Raw genomic sequence first — 11320 nt, forward strand, 5'->3', positions numbered from 1 at the left:
TGAAAATCCAACAAGTTTTATGCCTTCTTCATCCCTCCACACAACACACAAGCATACTAATGACAAAGCAAACCCTGGATAAAGAATGTGTGAATGTTTTTATTTAAAACTAAGTCAATTGATCTGTTTTACAAGACAGATATATGACTGCCATCTTCTCTAAATTAAAAAAGATGTACAAATAAGCTTCTGTGATTGACTAAACTTCAGATAGGATTAATTCTTCACCAATATGGATCTTTACAACATGAAGTTTTTCTTCAGTATAACAAAATATCTTTAAAAAACAGATTAGATTAAATATTTTCCCCTGTAAAGAATAAACATTTATATGTCCTTTAAGACCACAAATTAAATCCTGACTAGATTTGTAAGAAAGTGTTTTAACTGCACATGGTGTGTTACTAATTACCCGTGTACATTTAGTAAAGGAGTGATCTATTTATCTACAATAAGCATACCTAATTTCAAACAGTTTTCTAACATGAAGAGATAACCCAGACCCCAATAATAATAAACAAGATGAAATATGACCACAACTTGTTTGACAATCACAGCAAAGAGTATGGAAGCAATTCCCTTATAATGATTAATAATTACTTTACAGATGTAATTTTTTATAAAATTTGAATAAACACAGTTCTACATCAAGGTATAAAATGTCTCCTGCCTATAGCTACTGAATGAGAAAAAAAGTCATTTGCTGATGCCAAACATATGTACATATAAGCAGTTTTTGAGTTCTTGGCCGACTCCAGTCAGTGTTGCCTTATAAGCCAGTACAGTTCAGAGGTAGGGTGGTATTGATAATTGGCATGGGTGTGGTGTCATTTCTCAGCTGAGGTAGCTGATCCAATTTAAAGAAAGCCATTCCCCACGTGTTGGCTGCAAAGGTCACAATGCCCAGACACATTATGTTCATACCTATGCCAGCTAATGCCTGGAACATCAAAAGTTAAATTTCAGTAATCAGTTGATAAATATTATCATGATTTTCTTAGCCAAAGTTATAAATATCTAATGGCTACAACTTATTGAAGGTACTTTTTAAAGTAAAAAATCAGTAAGTGGTGCTTCAAGAATACAAACATATAAAATATATGCAACTCTTAATATAGGGCCAGATATCCCTTTATCTTAAGAAAAATATCCAGAGAATAAGAAATAAAGATCTTTTTTAACGTCCATGTGAAAAGACCAGTAATTCTTCTATTTGAACACTCTGGTATAGTGAATAGTAAGTCTTACCATGTCTTTACCTCATTGGGGAGGCGGGGGTTATAGTAGGGTGGCCACAGGTAACATGAAGGCAAAAGAAGTGGTCTTACCATGTCTTTCACCTGGAGATGCCCATAGGCAAACACAATGGCATTGGGGGGCGTGGCCACAGGTAACATGAAGGCAAAGGAGGTAGTCTTACCATGTCTTTCACCTGGAGATGCCCATAAGCAAACACAATGGCATTGGGGGGTGTGGCCACAGGTAACATGAAGGCAAAGGAGGTGGCCAGTGTGGCTGGGAAGATCAGGTAGAGGGGGTGAACTCCTATAGCAATGGCCTGGAATAATAACAAGAATGAAAGGTCAAACCTATAAAACTTTATACACTGATATCCAAGATACTTATTACTGAATTCTAGCAATTATTTCTTATCTTAACTGCTCATGTATAGCACTAATTAACCAAATGGCTTGTGCAGGTATTGGTAAAACGTGCAAATGTCTTCAACCTAAAATGTCCTTTTCTTCAAATATTTTCCAAACAACATGTTCGTATTAATTATACATTTCACCAAATTTAAAACAAAAGTTCTGAAAAAGTGTGTATCACCATATGCGTCACTGTTTTAACAGTTTGTTCTACAGTGTATAATTGCTTGAGGAAGTGTTTTAGTATCAACAGAGTAATGAGAGTAAAAAATGTTAATGGCCATGACAAGATAAGCACCATCAAATCTCAGTACCCATGTGTATGTATGCTTACCAACTCTCCAATGATTGGAATAATAAGTGTTGCCGTGGCAACATTACTGGTGACCTCTGTTGCTGCAGCAACCACTGTGCAAATAATGAGCACCAGAAGTATGGGATGGATGCCTTTCAGCACAGTCAAAGCTTCTCCTATCAGTGAAGATAGACCTGCCACCTGTAATAAATGAAAGAACAGTGGAGGAAACAAAAACAATCATTACAAGTAACAATCAGGTGTCTTTATTAAACAAATAATCTTTATTTTCAAATTAAGATCAATTGCAAGGATATCTGATAAAAAGGTAGAATTTTGGAAAGTATATTTTATCCAAAATTACCATCTTTGATCAAAATAAAATTATATGAACAATGTACCCTCTATTGTGGCCAAAAAGAGAGCTATTTCTATAGATATTCTTAGATATTTCTCTGATTAATTCTGTGGAATTCTTGTACAGCAAAATCAGCTAGATATCATCAATCAGCTGGTCTCTGGAAGACAGTATGTATATGCACAATGTACCTTAGCAGCATCTGCCAGAGCAAAACCTCCACCTAGCAGAAGAACTACACTCCATGGCAACTTCTCATGTACTGCAGGCCATGTGAGTATAGGGGGCGCTGGTGCAGGGTCAGATAAGTCTTGAAAATAAAATGTCTCAAATTCATCAACGATACTGAATTACAAAGTATATACAATAAGTTATTATGATGCAGGGACATTCCAAACATAACATTTTAATCACATATGGCTTAGTAATTAAATTACTAGCGGATATTGATCAAAACCATGATTCATTTGGCTAAGCTAGTGCTTTTATATGGTTTCATGCGGTCACTTAGGATTTCTCAAAAATAACCAACTAATTTCTGTCAGATATTCATATTAGGAGTTCTAAGCTTAAGAAACCAACTAGAAAAATTAATTTCCTGTACCCAATGTTGCAGGCAATACCCCCTCAGTGCTATAACTAAAACTGAATACTGCCACAGTTAAATAATGAAAGGTGGTAATGGGTAGGATGGCATTTTAACACAGGACTATTAGTGTAAAATCTACTGCCATTGATCAATTACAAAAATAGGATGTAAATAAAGATGTATGTGAGACTTTATATTTAATCCTAAAAACTGTACCATCTTGGGATTGACAGCAATAAAAGTTTGGCTTCCTACTGGGCATCATGAACAGTAAGACAGCAATAGCTATGGCAGGAGTGGAGTCAGATACATAACTGAAATAGATATATACAACATTGGTCAAAAAGGTTGTCCCACCCTAAATCCCATGTTTTTAAGTTTACAAATGATTGCATATGACAGCTGTAAACCATTTTAAATGGGGATTTTTATTCAAAAACCGATATCTAACATGACCAAGTGTAGAAAAGAACACAATACTGGTGTAAATAAATATACCTTTTAACATTTATTAAGATTTATATCACATAACCCCTCAAATCTGACCTAATACAGATGCTGTACAGCAGCAAAAGAAATGCCCATAAAAATGAAAATATACCACCAAATACCACCAAATTTATACAGGAGTATCATCAGGATGTAATCTTTCAAAATTACATGACTAATAACATGTGTGCCCTCCACGTGCTGTAATAATGTCTTGTAAATGGCGCAGCATGCTTTCAACAAGGGTCACAAGTGAGTTTTCTGGGATATTTCCCCATTCTTCCTGGAGGGCTTGCCAAAGTTGATCCAGATTAGTAGGTGGGTTGTCTCTCCTTAGCACCGCGCACCCTAATTGATCCCACAGATGTTCAATAGGGTTGGTGTCTGGACTTGAAGGCAGTTGCTCCATCATTTGAATATTGCTCCTCTGCACAAAATCCCTCACCAAACGACAATTGTGAGCAGGGGCATTGTCCTGTTGCAGTCTGAAATTCACCTCTGGCAAAGGGAATGAAATGATTCTCGAGAATGTCACGGTAAGTTGCCCCGTTCACGTTCTGTTCCAGAAGAACCAATCTGCTACGACCATGGGCATGGAATGCTCCCCAAACATGCACTGACCCTCCACCTCCAGCGACATTTTCCTGCACACACTCTGCCAACAGATGTTCCCCAACAAGTCTACGGACCCTCATTCGCCCATAGGTGGGGTACAGCACAAACCTTGATTCGTCAGCAAAGACAACATGGTTCTAATGATGGATGGTCAAGTTCCGATGCCTACATGCCCACCGTAGTCTTGCCCTGTCATGTCTAGGTCTTAGTGGCGGTTTCTTGGCCATACGCCTGGATCTGTATCCAAACTGCAGGAGTCTGCGATTCACGGTTTCCCAAGAAATCCTCACCAAACGGCATGCCTGCAACTGCAAAGCAATGGTTCTGGCTGACAATTTCCTGTTTCTTCTTGCAGTGTTGAGCAGTGTATGGTCCAGGCGAGGGGTGGTGGCTCGTGGACGACCAGTGGATCTCCCAGGTTCAATATTTCCATGCAGGACATTTTTTTGTAGGACCCTAGTGACTGTTTTCCTACACACCCCAAGGCGTCTGGCAATTTCTCTCTGGGTAAGGCCTGCAGCTTCAAATGCAATCATCTGGTTACGGACCCCAATGCTTGTTGCATGTGGCATTGTCAGAGTTTCTTATAAAATAACTTCTTTTGTTGTCTGGGGTATGGAGAATGAGATACAAGACCAACCCAGGCTTTATAGGGTTGAAAAGTGACAAACATTCGGGTACCCATGTCGGTGTCTTGCCCGCTCAGGCAATTGCAATCTCTGGAGCAGTTTTCAAGGTGTCACCCTGTATTTCGGAGGGGTCAACCTACCCCATGAAATTGATTTGGCATTTATGTTTACAGGTCATGTGCCAAAAATATGAAGAAAATGACGAAAAAATAGTGTGAAATTTAGGTGGGACAACCTTTTTCACCAATGTTATATACAGTTATTATAATGATGAAAAAAAAGACACTTTAATCAACAGGTCCATAAATCTCCATATCAACTGATCAATCAGAGTATTTCAACTTGCCATATAAAAAATATAAATGCCAGCCCATAGCCAGCAATTTCAAAAGGGGGGTTCTTTTTCTAAAAAACTGGACCTTTTCCCATAAAAACCTCATGTACCTAGATCAAATTTTACCCAGAGTGGACCTTTTCCCAGCAAAAGGGGCAGTTCTTTCGAACCCCCCCGAACCCCCCCTGGCTACAGGCCATATTATGGTACATACATTCTTTGACATGAAAAGAACTTTATGACCAACCAATAAAATAGACACAGAAAAACCAAACTTAAGGATGGGATTTTAACATAGGACTTTAAATGAAAAACCAGGCCATAATAGGGACAAAGAACATATCTGAGAATTAAAAACATACTCTTCCAGGAACAAATCTCCCCATCCTTTCATGAACTCTGGCTGCCTCAGGAGCCACAAGAGAGCCAAGAGGGAGAAGTGAACCAGAACCACCACTTCTGGAAACCTGGAGGGGGAAGACATATTTAAATTATTATTTTCTTTTGCCTTAAATCAATGATGACTTTAAAATTTATGTAATTATGTTTTTTAAATCTGATGACGAAAGGCTGTAAATATTATCTAAAAAATCTTTTGTACATTATTGGAAAATGTTCCTGACAAAAAAAAAAAAAAAAATTAAGCTAGCTCTTGACATTCAGTAGCCAGGAAATAAATACAATCACACGAAATTTATTTCAAATAGATAAAGAACAGAAAGATTAAAAGGAAACATACGATATTGGTCCAAGTTTCGCATATTCCTGTCGGATGACACTTTTCACCCCTGCCCTATCTTCTAGACCTGCTGGCCTACAATAACCATACCAGTTTTATGTACAACTTTCAATTGCTCAAATATATGTTAAAAGTATATGTATTTCAAAGACTTCTTCAAATATGCTTTTACTTATAGAAAGGGAAAATAAATTCCTTTCTATAAGAAACAAGTAAAAAAAACTCATAAGTATAATCAGGCCCGTAGCCAGCAATTTCAAAAGGGGGGTCCTTTTTCTGAAAAAGTGGACTTTGTTCAATATGAGCCTAGATCAAATTTTACTCAGAGTGGACCTAATCTCACCAAAAGGGGCAGTTCTTTCGAACCCTCCGAACCCCCCCCCCCCCCCCCCCCCCCCCCCCCCCCGGCTACGGGCCTGATAATTGTAATGTAAAAAGCTGACAAAATTTCAGGTAACTTTTAGGTCATAGCTGAGAGTTCAGAATAAACTAGTAATGTCTTCTTCAATTAACAAATAATAATGAAATTGGTTGCCTTCAATAATTCAATGTATATCTAGAGCATCTTCATGATGGCATGAGGCTGTCCAGGTGAATAGCCTCTGCCAAGTGAAATAATTACTCCCCCCATTTACTTTATTGAAATATAAACAAATTCAATATTACCTGTTGATTTAAGAGAAAAAAAACAGGGGCGGATTTAGGCTGTCTTCTGGGTCCTCCAGAAGACGGTCAGATTTTCAAGTTTTCATTGACAGGTATCTAATTTTTTCTGTTGGAAGACAGTAAAAAATGCAGGATGGATCAACAAAGATAATTTGGAAGACTGTCATTAAATATCTCTGGATTCGCCCCTGAAAAATACTAATTTATTCCTATAATATAAAACAGCTGATGAAATTCTTTTCTGACAGATAAAAGTCTACTTACTTGCAACACCCCAGGAACATAAGTTGTAGCCAACACCAGGCCAGTAGCAGACCCAGCACTGAGGCAGGTAAACCAAACACTATCCAAGAGCTGAAGTTTACACCTGGAACACCTGGCTGTTCTTCATACCTTGTAAACAATCTGGTTAAGAAAACAACAAATTATCTGAATGTCCTTTGGCAAAGAGACAATTGAAAAATAGGAAAGCTGGGTTAATAAGAGCCGGTTCACGGATCAAATATGGCGGACTCTACATGAAAGAAGAGCCAACTAATCCCCTGATTGTCTCCACGCCTCCACATGCGCCATTAAATGGATATAATCACGGCTCCGAGGTTTTATTGTTAGACCCCTGCAAGGACGGCGCATATCTCTATATATAATTTTGGTGCTATTTATCTATGTAATTTTTTCATATTATTTCCATTACTTCTTTTGAAAAAAAAACAGCTAGTGCTTGACTTTTATACATTGACAATTATATTAGGCATCGTTCACATGAAAAATCCAAATTCCAAAAATCCATTGGCGGTATCTAGTGATCACGGTCTGTGCCCTGAATACCCTGTGGCGTAATTAACTAGCAGCATGAGCGAGTTACTTCCAAAGCTGTAATTAAATCTTGGTTGCACTCGGAGGAGATTCTGACACCTGGAGGCATGTGCAGTAATAAGCTGGAGAGAAAGAAAATGGCCGTCGCGGTTGCTTTGAAAAATGCGTTTGTCGATTTTGTGCAACAACAAGACAAAGAAGATGAGGTCCATATACACACGACAGATATGAGCGCAACCATCATGATCCAATGGCAAGCAGTGCGGCAACAGAGGATGAGATTTTATAGGATGTGAGCTAGGCGTCAGAATCTTCTCCTAGCACAGCTGAGAATTAATTACAGCTTTGGAAACTGTTACGTTAAATGACTCGCTCCCACTGCTAGTTAATTACGCCGTGGGTATTCAGGGCACAGACAGTGATCACTAGATACTACCAATGGATTTTCATGTGAACGATGCCTTAGTTAAAAGTCCTAGGCAAAATATTTTTAGACATTATAATATGTGCAAATTAAGACAGCCCTGACAGATGAATAAACATTTTACTATGATGACAATCTTTGCCTGGGGTTGTCTGAATACTTACATGTCCACCTGTCCTTTCATGACTAGGTTAGGTCCTGTCCCAGTGAGTGTGGCAATACCCCCCATGGTGGCAGAGTAACACACACACAGACACAGACATTTACACAGCTTCTTGTATGCTGCCTCTACTTCAGGGTCCTGCTTTCTGTCCTCTGGACCATCAGCTGTGAATGCTCTCTCTTCTACCTCCCTATCCCTGTTGGTACATAGTAAAAGTTAATTCTCAGTATGCTTCATGTTAACATCATTTCACATAAATACTTCATAATGATTTTAGAGAGTGATAATACAAAAGCAGTAAGAGTGATAATTATTGAGAGAAAGAGAGATAGACTGTATTGGTTGAGATAATAATAACACCATTGTTACCATTTTGGTCATTTGTCAACAAAAACAACAACAAGAAGATAACAATTATGATTCAAAACTACATCCATTAATCCAGTATCTGTATATATATGGCATTTTAATGACAAAAAATCCAATGATTCAAAGATGCTCTTTCTTTTCAGTCTTTTCTTCTTCAACATCATCTTTATCCATGGCAGGGTTACTTATGCCACCATTTTCCTCTGCAATTTCTATTCTCCCATAGGAATGTTCTTTCAGTTGATCTAGAACTGCCTGTACAATGGGCACCATCATGGCAGTGGTGGCTGTGTTGCTGATCCACATGGACAAAAACCAGGTTGGAAGCATAAAACCCAACATCAACCTAAAATAAACATTACAGAAATATAAAGTAAAGAACACAGCTGGTAATAAAATTCCTTATATATAACTTAAAATTTATGAATATTTGGTAAAAAAATGGATGCATTGGAAATTGAGTGTACTTAATTACCATCTTGGTGAAGTTCCCACCATCATCAAGACTCGAAGAGCAATTCTTTTGTGGAGGTTCCACTTTTCAACTGCCACTGCAACTATAAGACCTCCAACAAATAACATGTTGGTGTCCTGCAAATAATATGATATTATTATCAGAATGATAAAGATAATGGTGCCCTAAAAAATGGTATGTATGCAACACGTACAATTATAACATAAATCATCGGAACTAAATAATATTTGTTTCATTAATGCTGGTTGTCATTCCAGCAGAATATCAGAAAAAAATCAGATAAGAATGTGAAGTAATACAGGAGACAGCATCCAACAGATAACTCAGAACATGGGGTACTTTGTAGAGATTGGAGCAAATTTCTTTCTTTCTTTCTTTCTTTCTTTCTTTTTTTTTTTTTTTTTTTGTTGCAAAACCTATTTCCTTCATGTACACATACCTTTAAATAATTTTTGCAGAGTGGCTCTGACTTCATCACACCTAGCAATGGCATCAGGACCACTGGGAGAAGAGCAGTGACAGCCAATGGGATCACTTCTGTCACCCAGTACACCGCCATTATCAGCAACGCATATGCACAGTTGGCTTCACGCCATCGCTACATAAATAAGGATATAAATAAAAAAATAATAAAAAAGCAGGAAGAATGATCTTAAGTGACACAATAATAGCGTCACAAATATAATTGACATTACATAATTGTAAAATCATATTGAGATGCAAGTTAAAACAGACATTCTCTTCCTAAATTATTCATACCTCTGGATATTGTACGGCTACCACAATAGGAAGTGGAAGGAGCACAACTGGAGTGAGGAACAGGAACAGAGAACTACGGAACCACCATAACTGCTTGAAAAAGTTTGGACGAGTCATTCTGAAGTTTTCTGTGGATTCCAAAGAGGAAGAAGGAGCTGTCTATCTATTGTTTCTTCTCCTAGACAATTCTTGTCATGTCCTTGTTTATCATTTATCCAGAAAAATCTGAGTGGAGCTAAATCAACAGTTCTTCAAATGCTGGTACAAATATTTATAGTCCAAGCATGCAGGTGATGAGTGAGACTGAAATGAATGAAATCAATTTATAAGTTCTTTAACTTTGAGCATTTTCTGTTGTGCATTGCACAAAATTGTTTCTATTCAATTCTAATCCAAGTCGAAGGTGAGGTATCTCCACATAAGTAAGAACATGACTTTGCATTGATAATGGACAAGATCATCCGTGCAGGTAACATTCCAGAAATTCTCACATTCAAGTTAAACTGCAAAACAGTATAGCAACAACACAATATTAAACAACTAAACAATATTAATGTTGCTTCCTTTATCATGTATTCAACTGCAATATTAAGTTCTTTATCATCACAGCAGATAAAAAGCACTTTGACAAACTATGTGTACAAGGAGTGTAACTGATGGTATGCTGTAAAGTAATATACTGGTAACAGAGACAGTTGCACATGCACGCACTGTCTAACCTGGTACCATGCGGCACATCTTGAGGATAAACAAACTTTTATGGAATAAGATACCTACAGGTGGATGAACTAGACTACATTATCACTTGATAAAACTGTAGGTTACCCCTACAAATACTGATAAACTCATTTTCTGACATTCACCATCATCTTTAAAATCAGCAAAAATGGCTAAATTTTAAACATTACCATTAAATATATCAGGACATATATCTTTCCAAAAAATCTTGTTAAAGACACTTTTGGGATCATACTGACATATAGTCCCATCACCACACACTTACCTGTCACCTGTGGAGATCACAGAGACCTCGTAATCATAACTGACTGCTCTGAAACACCTGTTGTCATTCTCATATTTGGAGACATGGCCATTTTAATAAAACATGAAATAATGTAATATCACCTTTTAATCCTAATACCCCAGTCACTTAGGTAGTAAGAAACCTCTGTCTGTCAGTTTGTTAGAAAATTTAGACCTACTAGTACATCTTTGTTGCTCAACTTTATTTTACATTAATGTTGAAAGAACAATTAACAGACGAATACCTGTCATACTTAGATAAAGTCCCTACATCCAGGGCCACCCCTTCAGTCAACATTTACAACTCCTCAAACTGCCCACTTTGACCATGGTCATGATTTGAGCAACCTGTCAGGATGCATAAAATGTCTCAAAAAACCTTTTGTGAAAAAGAGACATTTGGAAAAGTCTTTGGCAGCAATGATAATGGTAATTAACACAGCTCATATCAAATCTGGGGACTGAAATTGAGGAAACGGATTGCCAAAACTGCCAATTTTTAGGTAAGTTAAATTTTGTTCATTTTAAAATAATATTTAAATCATGTAACATTCAAATAAAGTGTATGTTTTACAAACCAGTATACTTGACACTAAGTTCTCCCACTTTTGAGTAAATTACATGCCTGTTGTGTATGTTGTCTGAGTTTCTGGACTGATACATGCCATTCAAACTAAATCCAGATTCATTCATATATTTAATGACAGGAGAAGAATTGCACATATTTCTTTATCATTAAGCAAATCTGCTGGCCATTTGCTTTGGCTTAAGAATTACCTACCTTAACTAGTTACCTGTTTGGACTTCTTATCATCAAGGACTTTAAAGCTGCCCAGGAAGTAATGAAGTGCAAGGTCATGAAACTGTCTCAGTTGTACATGTACGTCATATTAAGACGGCACCTTACCTGTGGGTCATAGGTCAACTC

The 11320-nt window shown here is 37.4% G+C and overlaps 1 protein-coding gene across 5 annotated transcripts; it reads right to left on the reverse strand.

Moving 5' to 3' along the window:
- Positions 1 to 81: 81 nt before the first annotated feature.
- LOC106173846 (Na(+)/citrate cotransporter) lies at positions 82 to 11289 on the reverse strand. 5 transcript variants are annotated; one of them, XM_087000631.1, is made up of 14 exons: positions 11174 to 11289; positions 9370 to 9672; positions 9050 to 9208; positions 8611 to 8726; positions 8271 to 8481; positions 7768 to 7961; positions 6628 to 6768; positions 5698 to 5772; positions 5321 to 5425; positions 3108 to 3205; positions 2494 to 2612; positions 1984 to 2145; positions 1421 to 1558; positions 82 to 940 (listed from the first exon to the last, which is right to left on the reverse strand). In XM_087000631.1, exons 2-14 carry the CDS (start codon positions 9484 to 9486, stop codon positions 770 to 772), a joined length of 1806 nt encoding a protein of 601 aa, XP_086856757.1. In that variant the 5' UTR covers positions 9487 to 9672; positions 11174 to 11289; the 3' UTR covers positions 82 to 769. The 5 variants fall into 5 exon arrangements, with proteins under 5 accessions (XP_086856757.1, XP_086856759.1, XP_086856758.1 ...); XM_087000633.1 differs by having other exon boundaries at positions 11187 to 11268; XM_087000632.1 differs by lacking the exon at positions 11174 to 11289 and adding an exon at positions 10971 to 11108.
- Positions 11290 to 11320: the final 31 nt, after the last annotated feature.

The sequence above is a fragment of the Lingula anatina genome, chromosome 1, assembly GCF_051362555.1.
Source record: "Lingula anatina isolate TDL-2025a chromosome 1, LinAna3.0, whole genome shotgun sequence".
NCBI lineage: Eukaryota > Metazoa > Brachiopoda > Lingulata > Lingulida > Lingulidae > Lingula > Lingula anatina.

Bases quoted from the DNA above. Each gene is read 5' to 3' on its own strand.
- LOC106173846 (XM_087000631.1), bottom strand. From the start codon at position 9,486: ATGACTCGTCCAAACTTTTTCAAGCAGTTATGGTGGTTCCGTAGTTCT. The intron at 8,727-9,049 runs GTATGTGTACAT...TATTATTTGCAG, and splicing joins TCTGCAAAAATTATTTAAAG to GACACCAACATGTTATTTGT. The intron at 5,426-5,697 runs GTATGTTTCCTT...TTCCCCCTCCAG, and splicing joins GCGAAACTTGGACCAATATC to GTTTCCAGAAGTGGTGGTTC.